The sequence below is a fragment of the Puma concolor genome, chromosome D1, assembly GCF_028749965.1.
Source record: "Puma concolor isolate L17-30 chromosome D1, mPumCon1.1.hap2, whole genome shotgun sequence".
Taxonomy (NCBI): domain Eukaryota; kingdom Metazoa; phylum Chordata; class Mammalia; order Carnivora; family Felidae; genus Puma; species Puma concolor.
In genome coordinates, this window is record NC_141676.1 from 62,751,965 (window position 1) to 62,772,706 (window position 20,742).

General features: G+C 49.6%; 1 protein-coding gene across 15 annotated transcripts in view; it reads right to left on the reverse strand.

Annotated features, from left to right (window-relative positions):
* The window catches only part of TENM4 (teneurin transmembrane protein 4), a 2,941,751-nt gene that overhangs the window by 205,703 nt on the left and 2,715,306 nt on the right, over window positions 1-20,742 (reverse strand). For 12 of the 15 annotated variants that reach the window (XM_086678426.1, XM_086678434.1, XM_086678427.1 and 9 more), the window contains 2 exons: window positions 17,340-17,438; window positions 15,925-16,160 (listed from right to left, as the gene is read on the reverse strand). In XM_086678426.1, the coding sequence (XP_086534552.1) occupies window positions 15,925-16,160; window positions 17,340-17,438 (335 nt within the window). The remainder of the gene's footprint in view (window positions 1-15,924; window positions 16,161-17,339; window positions 17,439-20,742) is intronic. The other 3 variants (XM_086678435.1, XM_086678439.1, XM_086678441.1) reach the window with 1 other exon arrangement.

Here is a 20,742-nt window from a genome sequence, read left to right on the forward strand (position 1 = left end):
TAACTCCATTTTATACACTAGGCCCCTCAAAACGCAGCAACAAAACAGGCGTTATTAATCTAATTCTGTATCTCCAGACAACCCAGCCTCCAGAATTCTCTGTAATTGCACATTCATCACGGCATCACCAAGAACTGAAACCAACCCCTGAGCTCTTCTCAGACTACTGTCAGGGGAGCGCAGGACAGGTTTCCTGTTAGCCCCTGTGAGAATAAACATACAGCTGTCGATCCAATCACTGCCAACAAACACACAAGGAAGACCTTTGTTTGCGGCACTTGTCTCTGAGCATCAACACTAGATTCACAAGGCTGCCCCGAGCTTTTCTTTTTAGTTTTTTAAACTAATTTTTATTTATTTTTGAGAGAGAGCACAAGCGAGTGAGCATGAGTGGGGGGAGGGGCAGAGAGACAGAGACACAGAATCCGAAGCAGGCTCCAGGCTCCGAGCGGTCAGCACAGAGCCCAACGCGGGGCTCAAACCTACGAACCATGAGATCATGACCTGTGCCGAAGTCAGACGCTCAACCGACGGAGCCACCCAGGCGCCCCTGGCTGAAACCCTTCTATAGAAAGATGACTCCACTTAGCAAAGGACCTGCCACTCACGCGTGAGCCATCACTCCTTCCTTCATGTCGTCAACCATCCAAGGGGACCCGAGGAAACCATGGGTTTGGTTAATGCCCGGGAATACTGAAGGAGAAAAGTCCTGTGGCTGGCTTCATCTCCACAGCTGCTAGAACTCACTGTGACAGCACTCTGCAGAGCAACCCTCCCATTTCCTGCTTTCCTCTGGCATACCGACCGTGTTAAATGATTTTTTTCTGTGATCAAAGTCAATTAGGAGGTGGTCCCCACTGTACCTCTAAATGGAGTTTTAATTTGTGTATATATTATTAGGAGAGGTCTTTTCCCTCTGGAACGTTCACTTCAGCAAGAGGAATGAGGGCGGACAGCTTAACGTGGAGCCTGCCACCCGGATTTGTAACTTGGGATAATATTTCTTTATAATGAGAAGCATTTTGAAAGAGCATTTTAAAATCTCACAGAACAGAGTGTGCGACGTTCCTCTAATACTCCCCAGAGCATCCCAGGCTGCTGCCCCGTGGGTGAGCCTCTTCTGGCTCTTTGGGGTCACCCACATTTTCCTGCTTTCCTGCTCTCGTCCGCACACAGAGCAAGGTGCTCGATACACGTGAGTTCCCTTTTACCTTCTCTGATATACACATATCTCTGGTTTGGTTCAGCTTTTCAATTAGAAGTTTAAGGCAGCACAGTTCTGGGCGCCAGGGTGATGATGATGGTCACGTTAACAAATAGCCCCTATTGTTAACTGAAGGTTATACTGTGCCAAACACTGCAGCAAGTGCTTTATAAACACAGTATCACTTAACCCGCACAAAGCCCCAGAAGGGAGGTAGTATTATTATCCTCATTTGCAAGATGAGGACTGAGGGTCAAAGTGATTCAATAACTCGCCCAAGACTGCGCATTTAATAAGAGGCAGAGAATAAGCTCGGATCCGAGTCAAATCCACATTGCCTTGAACCTGTCCCTAACCACTATGCATGCTGCCTTTCTGATTAGATGTAAAATCATGGAACTGACAAAAATGGGGGAAAAAAAGGACAAATCTCTTAATACGGACCAGTCTTACTGATCAAATTTTGTTGGCAATATTTTCCTGAGGACAGAAACTTGAGGTAATATCGCTTAAAAATGGACACAATTTTCCAAGAGCACTCTAAATGCTTGTTGAGCAAGGTACCTGATATTCCTCACTCCCTTCTGCTCAGGGGTCTTGGTCTGTGTGATTTCTTCTATCCCTCAAACACACCTGTCCACCCAGCCTCCAGGCTTTTGCCGATACAATGTCTCTATGTGGAAACAGCCACTGCCCTCCCTATTTAAAAAATTTTCTCCCATCCTTCAAGATCTATTTCTGTGTGGATTTTCACCATCACCTCCCCCCCCCCCCCCCCCCCCCAGGCAAAAATGACCTTTGCTCCCGCCTCTGCAGCCTGGGGCCATTATCATGATTTCAGCACCTCTCCCATGCACAGTGCCCTGACGCTGCGGGTCTGTGTGCTCCCTGTCCCTGGCTGGCTGTGCTGTTCACCTATGTACTCAGTGGAGCAGATCTGTAGAGACAGCCAGGCTCCCAGCTCTGACCCTTATTAGCTGTGTATCAGCAAATAAGTCACATAACCACTCTGACCTACACTGTTTTCATCTGGAAAAATGGAAATAATATAAAACCATCTCCTGAGTTGCTGTAAGAATTAAATTTAATGAAAGTTCTTTATAGATTAGGAAGTGTTCTAAAACCATAAGGCATTCTGGTCACATTGCTTAAAAGTTAATAAAAGAGGCACGGGGTGCCTGGGTGGCTCAGTTGGTTAAGTGTCCTATGTCGGCTAAGGTCATGATCTCATAGTTTGTGGGTTTGTGCCCTGTGTTGGGCTCTGTGTTGACAGCTCAGAGCCTGGAGCCTGCTTCAGATTCTGTATCTCCCTCTCTCTCTGATCCTCCCCCACTCATGCTCTGTCTCTCTCTGTCTCTCAAAAATAAAACAAAACATTAAAAAAAGAAAAGAGGGGCCCTTGGTGGCTTAGTTGGTTGAGCATCTGACTCTTGATTTCAGCACAGGTCACCATCTTGAAGTTCACGAGATCGAGCCCTGTGTTGAACTCCATGCTGACATTATGGAGCCTGTTTGGGATTCTCCCTCTTTCTCTCTCTGTCCCTCCCCCACTTGCACACACGCATGCCTTCTCTCAAAATAAATAAACAAACTTAGAAAAAGAGTTAATGAAAGAAAGAACACCCAAAGTTTAAAGCACAGACTAATGCAACAATTTGTATGTGAAACATCCAGCACGGCCCCAGACCTACACAATCAGGTGTATGAACCGTGCTATGTAATAGACTTGACGCTCTACAGGAAGTTAGATGCCAACAAGTTACGAAAGAAGAGTTTCCAGTTTTCAGGTAAAAAAAAAAAAAAATGCTACTTCCCCTAAAATTCGCATTTAATCTCTGCCAACTTTCACACCTTCTCCCCTCAAATACCAGTTTTGCGTGCGTGCTCTGGTAGAGGAATGTATGTGCTCACGAAACCAGAGACACTCACAGGAGCCCAGGGACTAGGTCTTGCTGAGAGTTCCTGGTGGCCCAGGTGGTAGAATTTAGGACCGTGGGACGCAGTGGAGGCCACAGCACAATGAATGATCCTGGCATATCTCCTCTTTCCCCACTGGTGCCTGTGAACAAAATCTAACTCCAGGCTCGAAAGGGCGATAAATCTAGCTGTCTGCCACACACCAGAGGGAAGAGCTTCCTCCAAAGTGAAATGTTATACTGGTGACAATCTACTCATGCCAGAAGAAGCCTGGAGAACATCAGAATCAGATAACATGGGGGGCCAGGGCTCAGTAAGTGACATGTACTGAGGTCCCTGATGTCATCTGGGCCTCCTTGTCTCTCCAATCCTGAGGCATGTTGGTAAAAATCACAGACCCACTCAATGCCATGGGCACATAGCAATCCTGGCACAGTGCATGGGACAGGACAGGTGGATGTTAATTTTTCTCCCATAAGAAAGAGAGTTAGCTTCTCTGCTTCGTAAGGCGCTTCCTGCATCCTCTCAGCAGTCCAGATCAGGTGGACTGTCCCAGCCCACCCCAGCTATGGGAATCCAAGAGCCCAGGTGGAAAGAGGGCAGGGTCTGGGGACAAATCCTGGCTCCCTCTCTTACCAGTGATGTGGCTTTGGACAAATGAATTAACCTGCTTGGGCATCAGTTTCCTGTCTATAGAATGGAGATAAAAACAGAAAGGTGCCTAGCACATGGTTGGCACCTGGCAAATATTTGTTGGATAAGTAAGACCATGAGAAGATTCAATGAGAAAATGCAGGTAACACTCAGAACATGCCTGGCACGTGGTAAAGGTACATCATGTTGGGTTGCGGGAGGGGAGCTGGGAGCAGGGGCAGAGGAAAGCCACAGCCAGGGTGGCAAAGGCCCTGTGGTTTGCTCTGAGCCCCAGGGTTGCAGCACCACAGTAGATGAGGACATCAGAGTGGGGGTCTGAAAGGCAGCACAGTCTATACAGGGAACGTAGGCCTTGGGATGGGGAAATCTGGCTTCTAGTTCCAGCTCTCTCACTCGCCAGTTATTCCAGCTCAATGAGCTATTTAACTGCGGCCAGCCTCATTTTCCACATTTGGGGCTTGCAGAGCAAGAAAATACAGTTGAGAATTCTATACGGCGCATGGTCCGCCGGAGAGGATCGATGGGTTTGAAAGCCTCACGGGAAGGCCAGGTATTTACCACGTAGCTGTCTCGTGCAGCATGTCTCCTAAGGGGGAAGGCAGCCAGTGTCCTGCAGTCCTTGTGGATTCTGTGCTCTACACTCCAGAGCCTTGGGTAAAACAGACCAATGCCTGCAGGCAGCTCAAATGCACCAACGGACATTTTAACACACAGTCTTCTGATACAGGCACCCCACACAGCCAACATTTCTGTCTACCACCCTCTGCCTTTGTTTAGGCTGTTCCATCTTCCAGAAAGCCATTCATAGCTTCTCTTTCAATATCTTACTTGATTTACAAGGCTCAGCGCCTTGGGGAAATTTTATCTGATCTTGCTTAGAATGAATTGCTCTTTCCTTCGGGCTCCCACAGGGACAAGGCTCAAACTCCAGGAACATGGTTTTATCATCTGTCTAGTACCACCATCAGCTCCTAACACATCTGGCTCACCATGAAACCTAGGATGACTCAAGGCGGTGATGCTAGCTTATCTGGCTTTGTCTGTCCTTTGCAGCTGGGGACACAACCCGGCACACAGGCTCAGTGAGTGCTCCCTGCTGTTTCAAACCTGAACCTTGGGGAAGTTCCCTCTTCTTAATTTCAGATTACCTTAAATCCCTGCATCCTGGAGTGGCCCTTGGTGGCTGAATCTGAGAGGCCTTAAAACTTCTGGGTGATCCCGCTGCCCAGAAGGGTGTGAAAAGCATCAGCTGAACACCCACTGTGGGCCACCCATGGTCTGGACCCCTCTTCACAGGTGGCGTCTCGCTTAATGCTCCGAACACTGCTTAGACATTAACTGACTTTTTACCAAGGAGGAAATCAAGCCCCCCAGTGAAAAACCTGTGGGCTGGGCCAGAATACAGGCCTCACTAGGTCCCGAGTCTGTGCTCTTGCTACTGTGTTGCTATCTCAAAAAAAAAAAAAAAAAAAAAAAAAAAAAAGAAACCATTTAGTTGTGATTTCGCTGTTTTACTGATAGGAGGAAGAAAAACACACTGTGCTTACAGCCATCCTTCCTGCTCTCCTGCCTCCCTCCCTTTTCCCCCATGATGAAGAGCTGCTTCTCTGCTTCCTCACGGAGGTCCTGAGCCTGCCGCCCTAAGCACACAGCCCAGACTGCACCCCCTCCTCTCCACGAGCTATATATCTATGGCAGCGCAAGAACAGCCATCAGGGAGACCCTTCTCGCTTTCTCTCTGCACCTAGGTGCAATTAAGTTCTGTTATTTCACAGTAATTAGTCTAGAAGAAAAACAAGGATGTGGGGAACAAATCCTCTCCATAGGATGCAAAAAATCTGTAAGATCAACTCCTTTTCCACATTCCCGGGGTCAAAGCGTGCAAGGAGCACCCTCGGGGTACGGTTGGGGCTACCTCCTGCCCATCCATGGCCACAGTGTCCCTTCAGGGACCCCAAAGCTGCCCATGGGGCGTGGGCCTCAAGCCCCAGGAGAGTGTGTGATCTCTGCAGGTGCTGCTGTTGTTAGGCTATATGAATATACCTTTTTGTGACACTTCCAACCTCAGGACTGGTTGGCCCTAAAATTCAACACGTCTTGTTTGCCGGGGGGAAGGGAAGACAGATTCCAGGGACCAGGAACAGCTAGGCGCCAGGTTGTTACAGCCATCTCTCCAGCAGCCTACTGTCTACATTCCCAGTGAGAAAACTGAGGCTAAGAGAGAGCGAGGTTCTTGCTCGACTTGCACGGACAGAGGAGCAAAACAGGGCCCTGGGCCAGGAGTGCACCTCACACTGATTACACTTTGGCAGCCGCCTCTGGCTCCCTGCTCAGCTTCTGATAACCATTTTCCATGCTCCCATGATCTCACTGCGTCTAGACCTTCCCTCTCTGTCCCCTATACGAATACAAGCCTCTTCCCTTTTTCCTTCCTTCCACTCCATGCCTTGCCACAGTGGCTAGGCTCAGGTCCAGGCACCTTCCCCTGCTTTCTCTCCGTCAACACACTTTTGCTGAACACGTGCTACCTCCTACTGGCCTTGTACGAGAAACTAACTACGGCCCTGAGCAGGATGGAGACAGTTTCTGCCCTCATGGAGCTGACAATCCAACAGCAGGGACAGGCGCCAGCCGATCCGTGACACGATGAGCAGCTGCCGTTGTGGGGAGCATCGTGAGCAGTGTCAGAGCATAGAACTGGGTCCTGGCTTAGTGTCAGGAGGTACACTGAGGAAGGGACATGTGAGCCCAGCTTTTGAAAGGAACAGACTGAGAGAAAGGAGGTGGAAATCCCTCCAGGAATGAAGATTCTATAGCTTCTCTGGGTCTCAGAATCACACATCAACTCCCTTGCCCCCCACTCACTGAACCGGCTGACTCAAGGTCAGACACAAAGCCCCACCCCGGTGGGACTGCGGGGAAACTGGACACCCGGCTGGGCATCCTGGAATTCAGTCCTACCCTTCCAAGGAGCCCCTAGCAGTGAGTAACAAGAGCTTCAAACTGTGCACCCCTTGTGACCCAGAAATCCTGGTTTTGGAACACGCCCTCCCCAAAATAACCGAAAGAAGAAAAATCAGAGCAGAGTCACAAAGATGTTCACAGAAGCGCTATTTATAATAGGAAAAGTTGGAGACGGCAGGAATATACTGATATGGTAATGGCACAGATATGACAGAGCTCTTCAACTTGCCAAGAAACTGTGTCAACAGTTATAAGCGTGTACGGGAAGAAATGGTCCATAAAAATGGCACAAGAGCATATGCCCGTGTGCATTCATGCCGACAGCACGGATGTCCCCGTTGTGAGACCCTAGTATCTTGAATTCTGAATTCTACCTTCCAGTGTTCTCAGCAACACTTGAAGATCTTACAGTCTGATTCTGAATCCAGCAATAAATCACCTCTTTATTACATTTATTACTCTGAAAAAGAGTACCTAAAACCACCAAACAGCAAACAGGTGAGTGCTTGCCAGAGGCTGAGAATGAGGGGAGCACTGAGTATAAAAGGACATAAGGGAGCTTTTTGGGGTGATGGAAGTGGTCTGTGTTTTGACTGTGGTGGTGATGATGGTCACGCAACTCCATCCGTCAAAACTCAGAGAATGGTATGCCTAAATGTGTTAGTTTTCTGTGTGTAAACTGTATCTCAGGAAATCTGATTTTGACTACAAGTGGGCAGGGCCTGGTGGCTGAGTGGGAGCAAAATATAGGAGAGGTGCCCGAGTAAGGTGGGGGGGAGAGGTGCCCGAGTAAGGGAGGGAGAGGTGCTTGAGTAAGGGGGGGGAGTGGTGCCCGAGTAAGCGGGGGGAGAGGTGCCTGAGTAAGGGGGGGAATGGTGCCTGAATAAGGGTCAGGGAGGTGCCGAGTAAGTGGGGGGAGAGGTGCCTGAGTAAGGGGGGGAGAGGTGCCTAAGGGGGGGGAGGTGCCTGAGTAAGGGGGAGAGAGGTGCCTGAGTAAGCGGGGGGGGGGGGGGGGCGAGGGGAGGTGCCTGAGTAAGGGGGGGAGATGCCTGAATAAGTGGGGGAGAGGTGCCTGAGTAAGGGGGGGAGAGGTACCTATGTAAGGTTTGGGTCTCGATACTAGTCTTGGGTCCCCAGGAGGAGAGCCAGAGCCATGAGCACTGCTATGGAAGAGAAATTGGAGATGTGAGGAGGCTGATGTTATCTACTTGCCTTCCAGACCTGCTCTCCCCTTCTCCACCCTGCTCTGTGCCTGGGAGGCTCACCCACACGGTCTGGATCAGTGGGCTTCCTTGGGTCTGCCGGCTGCTGGCTGGTTCCACACGTGGAGGAGATCGGAGGGTGGGGAGACGGCGGGGGGCGGGGGGGGCAGCTGCAGAGCAGGGAAGAGGTTTTTCATGCCGAGCGGTCACATGTTGAACGCCTTAATCATTTTGGCTACTCCTTTGTTTGCCTGCTTCATCCTACGTTACAGACGGGAAGGCATCTTAAGGAGATGAAGTCCTTGCCCACGCGGTACAGCAAGGAAGGGTGGAAGGACAACGGACAATAAAACGAGACCCGCTGGGCACCTACCCTTGCTCCTCTCGTTCCAGACACAGAAGCCTACTCCACACAGGCCGCTGTCTTGTTAGGAAAGCCTCCTCCCACAGAGCCCAAATCGGCCTTTGTGTCATTTTCACCCTGCGGGCCCAGTTCCGGCCTCGGCAGCGCCACAGAGCAAGTGAGCCCCTCCTCCGCACGGTGGCACCTCAGACAACGGCAGACAGCCGCGCCAGGCTCCTTAAGTCCTGCTTTTGGGGGGCTGGAGGATACCTGTCTGGGGTCTGTAATGAAGAGAACAATCTATATATATCTTGCTATTAGCCATTCCCACTGAGCAGCATGAAGGAATCAATCTTGGAAAGAAAAGCTTTAATACAGGATCCTGTATCTTTACCACTTCTTCCTCCCCCTAAAACATCAAGTTCAATCATCTCCATTCCCCATTCTTTGGGCTATAAAGGTAAATCTACCCAAAAGGCCTGATGTGAAGTCAAAGAGAGAGGAGAGAAAATAAGCCGTATTGCTCGCTAGTAACACCCGGGCCCAAAGGGCAACAGGCCTGTGCTTATGAAGCAAATGGCACCCGAGATGCTGATGCCGTGAGAGCTGAACCAGATGGGATAACTGCGGGAAGGAGGGGGTAATATCACCTTGGCTTCCATTTCTGACCTTTCCTCTACTCATTTCATGTCCATGTCACCTGCCCCCGAGCCCCAGGACATACAGTGCACATTTCTGCCATCGTGCTTTTTGCCTGTATTTTCCTTCCACCCAAAATACCCTCGGCAGGCTTTACCACCTTGCAAGGTCATTTATCCAACCAAGTCTCACTGAGCAGGGCTCCCTTGTGCCTGGCTTTGTGCTCGGGACCAGCGTGCAGCAGAGAACAGACTTTAGGAGAGGGGAGAGTGAGCAACGGTGCCCCCTAAAGAGAAAGGATGCCTCATGACCTCCTAACTGGACTGCCACCAGCCAGCCCCTGAAGTCGGGTTTGTGTGGTGGAATGTCAGTCAGACATGGCGAGGAGAGCCCACACCAGTCTGCACACGTGGCACTCGGGGCCCCAGCCCGCCTCCATCAGCGCTGCCCAGATAAGCCCGAGAACTGCATGACCCAGGCGCTTCCGGACCAAGGACTGCGATATTCCAACAAGCAAGCACTCTGACAGCTGCCTTTTGTAAAGCAGCAATTAAATTTAGCAGCGTCCTCACCGAACTATCACCACTTCAAGCAAGGGCTCCGATTTTTTTTTTTCTCTCAATCGAACATCAGCTGTTAGTGGAGGTGAAAATGTGACCTACTTAAAAAAAAAAAAGATAAATAAAAAGGAGCCCTCAGTGCTGAGCATGTCGTCATAGCAACTGCACAGAGGCCGCCATAGCCCACGTCCGGGTTCAGTTTCCTCCTTCCTCCTTCCAAAACCCGGGGAGGACATTACGGGATCATCTACTCCCACCCCATCCTGGGTTGAGAAACTGGGGTCCAAGGAAGGCTCCCAACAGTGTCCCAAGGCCACCAGCAAGGGAGCTCTCCTTTTTCACATGCCCTGTGGTTTTTCAGCATCATCTCTCATGGGAGTACTATTGTTCTCCCCACTTTGCAAATGAGGAAACCAAGGCTCCAAAGGGTCACCCAGCTGGGCTGTGGCAGAGCTGACATTTCTGCAGAATTCCATGAGAACACCTCACTGCCTTAGAGAAAGCATAGTGAGCGGCACCCTTTCTCCACGGGGCGGGCCTGTACCCACCGTGGAAGAGAGTCCCAGGGCAATCTCAGGTCTCCATTCAAATGTAAAACTAGTCCTGCTTTTTTGTACTGTTAGCAAGCCTGTTGTGCCCCCTTTTCCAAACGCCTATTTGGCAAGACAGGTGCTTGAGGAGTCCTGGAGATAGGAATCCGCAGCTCTTCCGTGATACCCCGTGTTTGCTTTTCACATAGAGATCCAGAACGCCGGGGAGCCTGTCAGTCTTACCTGGACAGAGGCGACTGTCAGTGAACCAAAAATCAACTTTTGTCTGAGTTAAAGAAATGACGCGAGGCACTTTCTGGTAATGATTCTTCTCTAGGCTGCTTCCCTGTAACAGCGACACATCCCTACAAATGTCTCCTGACAGGCCTCCCTGCTTGTTCTGTCGGCTGCCCCGGTGACTAACACAGGCCAGGAAGCCTGCAGGCACTGCGATGAGATGAGGCTGGTCCAAGGTCTCGGTCAAGACTTACAAATACTCTTCCACATGTGATGCTAATAGTACTAAGAATACTATTAACAATAATAGTATCTAACTTTTATTGAGTGCTAAAGGTCCCAGACAGTAGTCTAAGTACTTTATGCAAATTATCTTACTGGAATTTGCAAGAGCCCTGTGAAGTAGCCACTATTATTAGCCTCGCTTTACAGATGGGTAAACTGAGGCTGATAGAGGTTAAACAGACTTGTCTAAGGTCACAAGACAGATACGCAGCAGAGCTGAGATCTGAAATCAGACAGCCTAATTTCAGAACCCATGCTCTCAGCCATGCTGCTATAAATTCCTCCCACGTAAAACGGGGTAATCATTCCAGCCACACCCACTATAGGAGCCATAAGCAAAGTGGAAACTGAGGTTCAGACAAATTAAGCAACTTGCCCAAGTTTATATAGTCAGCAAGTGATAGAGCTGGACATGAGTGGGGTCTTTTGATTCTACACCATCTGTTCAAGCTGTGAACCCAGCACAGTGTCTGAGAGTATGGCCTTTAAAAATCCTATATTCTTTACTGGTTTTGGGACCCTGGCAAGTTGTTACTTCTGTGAGTTTTAGTTTCCTCTTGTAGAAAAAACAGAAAATAAAACTTATCTCACAGAACTGTTGAGTGTTCAAAGATATGACATGATGGGCTTGGACCAACACTGGGCACACAGCAAAAATTCTAAATACCAAGTACTGTGATAGGAAAGTTAGTGCATAAAGTTTAGGAATGTGAAGTCGAAAGAGAAAAAGAATTTAAAGGCATCAGCCCTAGAGCCTGGGTGCCTGGGGATGACCCCTGTCCTGCCATTTACCAGGTGACGGTGGGAACTTATTTCAGTTCACAGGTTCTCAGTGTCCTCATCTGTAAATTGGAGAGAATAATCCACAGGGCTGTTGGGAGATTTGAAAACGAGAAACTACAAGCAAAGTGCTCAGAACAGAGAGGGGCATGTGGGCTGCAAACAATCAAAGCTAAGTGAAGTGCTCTCATTATTAACGACCACAGCAGCCCCTATTATCTTTACCACACTATGCCACACTGCCTTTTGTGGGGACAGTGTTTTAAAAACAATTAGCTGCTATAAAATAAAGCATTATTTGCCATGGCTGCACAAACTTCATGGTTTGACTTTTAACTAATCTTCCCCTCATTATCATGCTCTCCCTATTTTGTTCTGCAAACACATTTCTTATCTTCAGAAAGGAAAAGGCGGAGAGTGTTCCAATACTCAAAAACCATCACAGGGAGAATGGTGAGTAAAACAAGGCACGCATGGTCAACAGCTACCTCTCCGAAAGGGTGTCCTTTGGAGACAAAAATGTACATCACGTCTCTGGTGAGATGCCCCGTGGATTCTTTAAGGTCCTTCCTAGATTACCCACCCAAACTACAGTGGCCAAGTAACACCCCCCAGGGGGGAAGACAGCCCAGAGGCAAGGCCCCAGGCCCTGCAGCCTTTGTGGGTGGTGAATGCTGGCTGTGATCTTCCTAGGAGAGTAACTGCAGATGTCTCTGCAAATGAACGGAAACTTTTGAACTAAAAACCGAATGTCAAATGGATCTGTCAGGGTTCCCTCCAGATATGGCAGCCCCGAGCAGATAGCAGAGAAAAAACAATTCGTGCCCGCCCTGTTTTCGACTCCCCCTGTGCTGGTGAAGTGATAGGATTCTTATCTGGAGCTTGATAGGATGTAGAAAATAATTACAAATGAAAAGGTTATTCATAATTTTTAAATGAGTTAATTAGTAAACCCAGTCAGACTCACTCATTACAGTAATTAATAATTGATTATACTTGAAATTAAACACAATTTTTCATCAAAAATCTAATTAAGTATCTGTGCTTTTGCCTGTTGATTAGATCGGTTGGTCGGCTGGAAAAGTCTTTGTTAAGGATATTTGTGCTCGGCTGAGACAATTAATTTGATTTTTAATAATTGAAAGTTCCTTCCAAGTTAGTCATCACAGGCTGTGATTACGACCAAGCAACAAGATGCTCATCCTCTGCCCCCGGCAGCTGGAGGGGACCAGGCACGAAGGATGCCGCCCCAGCCCTTGAGGAAAAGTAGGAAAATGCACCTGCAATGCCTTCACCTGCATTAGCGTACTCCAGCCTCACACACATCCTCCTGAGGTGATGGGTCGTGCCTGTCTTCTAGATGAGGAAGTCAAGGCTCAGAAAGAGAAGCGAGTTGCTCAGGGGTGAACAGCAGCCAGGTGGCAGAGCTGGGAATGGAATCCAGGTCTGTCAGAGGCTCTGAGTCTCCAGGGAACAAAGGCAACATTCCAGTTCTGCCTATCTGACCTGGCCCTTGCATATGCAATCTACAGTCCCGTCTTAAAGTTTCTGCAGAGAGAGGGTTTTATCAGAAGGATGTATTTATTCTATGTGAGGACACATTATCAGTGGACTAACCACTCCTAACTGGAGACACAAATTCTCCTAAAGCCAACCCCTCCTCTCCACCTACACTGCTACTGTGTTAGCCGATGCCCTTGGCTTCTCCTGACCCATTTGCTGTGACGGGGCCTATTCTTCCTTCCTCTACACTTTTCTTTCTAAAATAAAAGTCTGACTACATTCTGCCACTGCTTCCACTGCTTAAAACCCTTCAGTGGCTCCCCAGTGCCCATCCGGGAAGGTCCGTCACTTGGCCTCTGAGGTCATCTTCATGATCTTACCGAACTCTCCTGCATTAGCTCCAACACCCCTCAGATGCTTCAAACACAGACGATGGCCTTGCCACCACACTGTCCTCTCTTAAACCTGAAATTTCCCTCGGTTTGACATCCACTCTCTGCATGTCTCCTGACAATTTAACTCTGACTAGAGGATTCAGCTACATCATCATCCTTCCCAGGGAGCCTCCCCTAGTGCTCTTGGCGGTGGGTATTCCCATAGCCCCTGAGCTGCTTCAGTCACGGCTAACCAACAACAAGAGGGCAGGGATCATGTATTTAGCCCTAACATTTAGCACAGTACCTGGCCCAAAGGAGGTACCCTGCATGCTGAATGAGAAACAAAAGTCACAAAATCATGGATGCAAAGACTGTCAGTGTTGGAAGGACAATCAAAGGCCATCCAGTGAAAAATCTCAGTCGGCACTGGAATCATCCTTGCTATGTGGTCACTGGGCTCTATTTGCATCGTTCCTATGACAAGGAGCTCACTACCTCCTGGTAGATCCTATCTACATTTAGATTCCTGAAAACTGACCCCATAGAAGCCCATGGGATGTAAACAGAAGAGAGTTTGCATAATCATACAAAGATTTATTCTTTCTCCCTGAACGAGGCTATAGTATAAACTTTCCAACTTCAATGTAAGTTGATGTCTTTATGTTGGAAACTACTTGACTCTCGATGAACAGGGACAGTCCTCGTTCAAACGTCTACTCATTTAGGAAATATAATAATGTCAGTCAAAAACAAGAGTTGCATTAGTGGTTACCAGGGACACAGCATTGGTGGTGACAGGAAGAAACTTTCATGCCGAGTGATGGTGCTTGGAACTGTATAGCCCTCACCTGTAACCCAGTTTACATCAATCAGTACCCTTTCACAGGGCTCTGGCCTCTCCCAGTTTGGCTATTCCTTTTACCCACTAACACACAGTAGGGATGGCAAATGCCTGGTGTGCCATCAATATTCTCCATTCTGGTGACCATAATAGGTATTACTAATCAATCACAGAGACCCTTTCCCATTGATCCTGAATATAGCCTCAGGACCCTTCTTTTTGAGAGAGAGAGCGAGAGAGAGCAAGCGAGCACACACAGGGGAGAGGGAGAGGGAGAATCTTAAGCAGGCTCTACCCCCAGTGAGGAGCCTAACACAGGGCTCAATCTCACGATGATGAGATCATGACCTGAGCTGAAGTCAAGAGTCAGACGCATAACTGACAGAGCCACCCAGGCTCCCCCTCGGGATCCTTCTTAACACAGCTTTCTAGACAGCATCAACTAAGCAATCAGATAGAAGAGAAGAAACATGTATGCCCACCTGGCCTTGAAGCCATGGAATTCTCTGTGCCAGTCGTCACAAGGGAGAGAGAGATCTGGCATACTGACGAAAGCTTACTATAGGTGGAGCTATTTAAGGTGACCTCCCTGTTTGAGGGGCTGTTGCCTTCCCGATTACTTGTAAAATCCACGAATCTCGAACACTCAATCCATGCTCAAATCCCTTCTCCTGAACAAGCGGGGCCCATGTTTCATTCATCGTTCCTAGTGACTGCACGTACTTCCTCAGCACACAGCCCTTTTTCATCCACAGTAACCCAGGGGGTTATGCTATGACAGGGTTCTTTTCCACCGTGGATGACACCCTGTCTTCCTCTGGCCTGTGCCAGTTACTTCTGTTTCTCTTTACTGGGCTTACACTGGAGAAGTCCCCCTTGCATACAGAATTATCTCAGAATTCCTCAGCATGGCTTCAAGTTCTTCTCAAGCTGGCTTGACCTACCTTAAACCCAAGAATGACAGAATTCGAAGGCTGGAAAGGACAGAGGGTTAAGCCAACCCCTCTGGATGCCTTTATTAATAGGCTGATTTACAAAGAGGCAGTGGACTCTAAGCGGTGCCTACGGATCTCTTCAGATTAACATCTTCCCTGGGAGCAGATCAAAGATGGGGGTGAAGGAAGCAAGAAACCTGACTGTGGGGGGAATACGTCGAAAGAGCATCCAATGGGTGGCATCCTGTGGTGGCAAAGTAGGGGCCAAGAGGAGTTTCCTACATTGTGGAGGTGGCCTGGGGTCAGGCAAGAAGGCCAGTCAGCGCTGCTTGGGGTCTCTGTGCATCCCTCAGCCAACTCTCGCTGCTAGTGGGGACCCCGCTGCTCCTCAGTCCTGACCATGGCTGCACTCTGGACTTGGGCTCCCACAGTCCCCTCAGACCACCTCGTCACAGCCTCTCGTCACCTTCAGATATGCTTCCTGGCTGAGGTCAGCACAGTCCAATCTTTGGCAGTTTCCCTCCAACCCCAGGGCCCCCCACGTCTTTCCTGCTCCTCACTGCGGCTACGTGGCACTAGCAGGAGAGGCCTGCCTGCTGTCCAGCCTCTCCAACTGGTCATTTGTCAGGACTCCAATCCGTGACATTCACGCCACAGACCACCACCTCAAAGGTCAGTCTCGGTGACTGCTTACGCCTACTGCTAGGCATCCAACACAGGACGGAGCAGCTGCTCAGCTTCCTTCCTGCTTACAAGCAGGGAGCAGAAGAGGGTCCCAGAGAGATGACCTTGACAGTTTAGGGGGTGCAGGCCAGCGCCCCAGGGCTGCGTGGCTCGCCATGTGTGCTTTGGCCGTCGGGGCGGCAAGGTGCCCGCGGTGCCCACAGGCGTGTTGTGTGCTGCCCTCTGAGCCAAGGGGAGCCGAGGGGAGCTGGGGCGAGGGAGGTGCTTACCCACGAAGTATGCCAGCAGGATGACCAGCGTGGCTGAGATGACGATGGCGCTCAGGGCCGCGCACTTCCAGTTACAGTACTTGGAGGGCTTCTGGAGGTTGAAGGCTGGCCGGGCAAAGGTGCTGCGGGGCAGGGGCCGGGGCGGGGGGGAGTACACCGTGCTGGACGTCAGCGGGTACCCTGGTGAGGTGGTGCAGAAGAGTGGGGAGGTGCCTCCCGGCTTGAAGAGGAAGTGCCTGCGGGTGGAGAGAAGCCAGAGGGCATCAGGGTCTGTAGGCTCACTGGGACCAAGGTCAACCTGGAGGACAGAGGCAGCAATAGAAGCATGCAGAGGAGCCTGGAGAATCACCACAGAGAAGACAGGAGGGACAGAGAAAAGGAGAATCATGTACCAGACCACATAACAGGGCACACGAACACACGCTTCCGGGGAACACAATGGGATAGTCCTCCCCGTGGGAAAAACCACCCGGGGCCAAGGAAGAAGGTGTTACCGACTTGACAGAAGGCTGGGTGTGGAGATCCCTCTCCGGGGAAGGGCTGGGGTGGGGATGCTGTTTCTTGGGTATTATACTAGCTGTTCTCTAAAATTACTGGCAGTAACTAGGAATGTGTCTAAAATCCTGTTCCGTGTCCTGGAGCTAATGGAACCTAAATGTTTCTTCTCTCTCCAATGCCTACTTTGCCAGTGTACCTTGGTGGAGGTATGAAATACCGTTCTGTTTAAAGGGTGTTTCGGGGGTGGAACTCAGAGACCACCATTAAGTTTTGCCATGGCTGAGTCCCCCAGTGGCTGTTATACAACCGATGGCAGCAAAAGCCTTCAGAAGCCAGACTGCTGCCTTCCAAACTCCTAGCAAAAGCTGTGTGAGAGGAGAGGTGGGCAAATGCATCCTCAGCCTAGCCATAGTCTTCAGGGCAGCGTGGCAGGTCAAAGCGCATGGTTGTGGCCAAACTAGGTGTCAGGAAACCCTCCACAGCTTGTCTTTAACCATGGCCACGGGAGAATTTGTACACGGCCTGGGAAATGGGGTGCACTGGTTGCACTGCTTCCCCCTGAAACCTTAGAGCAATCTTGCACTCTGCTGGGGTGCAAGATGCCTCAGGTCACAGAACACATCCTTGGGATTACAATACGTATGATACAGGGCCTATGCTGCATAAAAATTGCTATGAGATGTCTCTCAGAATGCCAGAGGCAGCCAATGAGATGCCGGGAGCTGCATATTAACAATGCCGCTGTTAATATGCTGAAGACAGGGTACTTCAAGGAGAAACTCTTGGGGATGGGCATGCAACATGGCATCGACACCTCCCGCAGGAGAGCCCAGGGAAAGGTCTCAGGGTCTGCATGCGAGTGCAGGAGCCACAGGGACAGCATACACAGAGAGGAAGAACATGGGGATGTCACCTACCCGTCACTGTAAGCCCCATCATGGCGGGAGGCGCTGAGAATGTCCATCTCAATGAGGTTGTCCTGCAATGTCCCTAGGAATGGCTGCTTGCCTAGGTTTCTACGCACACATGGAGACATGAATGAAGCAATGAGTCATGCATCGATGAAGGGGGATAGTAGAGAAACACACAAAGTGGCCGTCTGCCGCAGCTGTGCGTGAGATCAGCGGGACAAGGCTGCCAGGCGATGGGTCTGTGTGCAAGCCACATGTGCGAGGGGTCTGCCTGGCACAGAGCATCCAGAGGGAGCATTCTCTGTACAAACCTGAATGTCTGGCAGTTGTGGCCATCAAATCACAGCTCTCACTGACGAAGACTGATTACGTCTCAGGCACTGAGCTAGGCATGATACATCCGTTTACTTCAAATGTTCAGAATAGGCTATGCAAGGAAGGTGTATCCCCATTTTACAGGTGAGGAAACTGAGATGTGGAGAGGTAACAGGATTTGCCAAGGTTACCAGCTGGCAAGGTTCTATGCAGGAATTTGAGCTCAGGTTTTCTGTTTCCAAAGACTGTGCTTTCTCTACTATACATAGAAAGTAGAACGATGTATACTTTCTATACATCTGTTCAAACAACAGCAAGAGACACTTGGCTAGTCCAAAGAAAAAAGAGTGATAAGCATTTGGGGCCATTTTCTTCTCAAGCAGTGGTGCTCAAACTCGAGTAAGCATCAGAATCGCCTGGAGAGCTGTGCTTTGCTGAGGCCCACCCCAGAGATTCGGAGTCGGAAGATGGAGGTGGGGCCTGAGAATCTGCATTTCTCACAAACCCCCAGGTTGATGCTGACAATATTTAAAGTGTCACGGTCCTTTAGCAGAGCAGAGACCTCGGTGATGGCTGAATGGTGAGGATGGTGCCCTTCAGAAGACAGATGGGGCGTCGTGTCTTTTGTTCTCCTCATGTACACTGAGGGCAATGCATTTTCTGACAGCACCCATTTCTAATGCAGAATGGAGACAGACACACTTGCCCTCTGGGTCTCCATTGTGCCTGCTAACTGGCCTCATTCATACTGGAGTTTGCTGGATCCTGTTTCCTGATATTTTCATGCACTGCTGTCCCCTCACTTGAAAACCATGTAAGTGCACAGTTTTAAACAAGCCAGTGATGGCTTCAGCCTATTGTATGCACCTCAAGGAAGGACTTGAGTGCCGAGAGCTAACTTTTGGGTTCGGCCCTGCGAGGGACTTTCCTGCTGACTTTGACCAGGCCTTGAGCACCAGAGAACCCAAATTCAAGTCCCTTTTCTGCCCCTTTCTTGCTGTGTGACTGTGTAAAAATTTCAACCTCTTCCAAACCTATACTTCATCTGTAAAATGGGGATAACAATACTAAGTTCACAAAGTTGATGTAGGACCAAATGAGTAATGTTGGAAGTATCTGTAAAGGCTAAACACACATCATAGAAGTTCTAATGCCAATTTAGGTATTAGTACTAATTTACATAGCATTAGCATGAACACTAACAAATATTTTAGAAGTACTAATGCTAATCTGCCCTACATCTACCACAGCTTATTCACTGTTCTAGAACTCTGTATCTAACGTAAATGTTAGTCCCCACATTACAATGTCAGCACTATCATTTTTGCTTTGTAGGCTGGCAAATCAAAGATCAGAGATGTAACTTTCTGAGGGTCCTATCACGGAGTAAGCAAGCGGCAGAGCTGGAAGAGAACGCAGGTTTGTCTGATCCCACAGCTCACAAGCCTGTGTCACCGCCTTGCCTGTGGGTTTGCCCCCCGGGCCAGCCTTACGTACCAAATGAGGAGGGGCTGTTGACACTTTCATTAGCACCCTCGGGGACGGTGGGAACACAAGGCAACACAGTTTAGCAGCCGGAGCCACTGAGAACTGCCATGGTGGTGGGGACCTCCCCTTTGAGAGAGTCCTGATCTGTCTGGGCCCAGCAGCCTGGGTACCAGGCTGTTCTGGTTGTGTTCATGGCCCCCGGGGCCTCCCACAGGGTCTGAGAGGAACTACAGGGGTGCAGAAGTCCTTCAGAGTGGCCTCATTTCTGCCCCCACCCTCCACAGGTGGTCTCCTCATGGGAGGCCTCTTGTGATGAGGGAAGGCACAGAGACTCTGCGGTCAAAGAGGTCCCAGCTCCGTCATTCACCGGCCATGAGGTGGTGAGTCTATCTCTCTGAGCACTCATAAACTGGGATAATCACTCTCCTTATAGAAGCTAAAATATAATTTAGATCATGCTACTTCTCTACTCACAACCTTCCAATGGTTTCATAAGAATAAAACCATGGTCCTTACCAGGGTATACAACGTCTGGCCCCCTGCTACCTCTCCAATATCATTTTCTGTGCTACATATACCCTGGCCTCCATGCTGCTACTCCAACCAGCTAAAGCCTTTGCTGTCATTTGCCTGAATCACCTTCCCCCAAATATCTGCATGGGCCTTTCCTTCCCTTCTCATGGCTAACTGTAATAGTTCCCGTCCTGCTCTTTCTAATTACCCCTGGCCCCTAGCACTGCTTTAGTTTTCCCCATTGGACTAGACACACGCACGTATGCGCGCGCGCGCACACACACACACGTATTTTTTTCCTATTGCAATTTAAGTTCCGTAAGGGTAGAAATCTTACCTGCCTTGTTCTCTGCCATGTGCCCAGAGTCTACAAGAGCGCCTGGTACACAGAAGGCACTCCATAAATATTTGCTGAAGACCGTGAACGATGGGGTATACAAAGGGAGGCGCCCCTGGCATACTGCAGGCACACAGTTGGTGTTTAACTGAGGGGAGCACAGGTGGTGTTTTATTATTATTTCCCTCATTCCCTGTAGTTCAGGAGGGAATTTCCAGTCTTTCTACAGTCCCTATGGCCCAGCCTGAGCAGGCCCTAGCCACTTCTGCCCAGAGGCCCAGGACGAGCTCTTGGTGCCTCCCTGGGGCCAGCAGCTGGCTGCATGGTATGCTTCTGCGTACATCTGGGAGTCTGGCTTGCATCGCTAGGCTAGGACTGGGCTCTCAGAGAGTCAAACGTGTACCTTAAAGCCCATCCAAAATAAATATATTCAGGAAAAAAAAGACAAAAAGGATAAAAATTGAAATGTTAATAGTGAGATTTTCCAGTGTCTGGATCAAGAGTGGTTTTTATTTCTACTTCTATAATTTTTTTTTTAATTTTTTTTTCAACGTTTATTTATTGTTGGGACAGAGAGAGACAGAGCATGAACGGGGGAGGGGCAGAGAGAGAGAGGGAGACACAGAATCGGAAACAGGCTCCAGGCTCTGAGCCATCAGCCCAGAGCCTGACGCGGGGCTCAAACTCACGGACCGCGAGATCGTGACCTGGCTGAAGTCGGACGCTTAACCGACTGCGCCACCCAGGCGCCCCTCT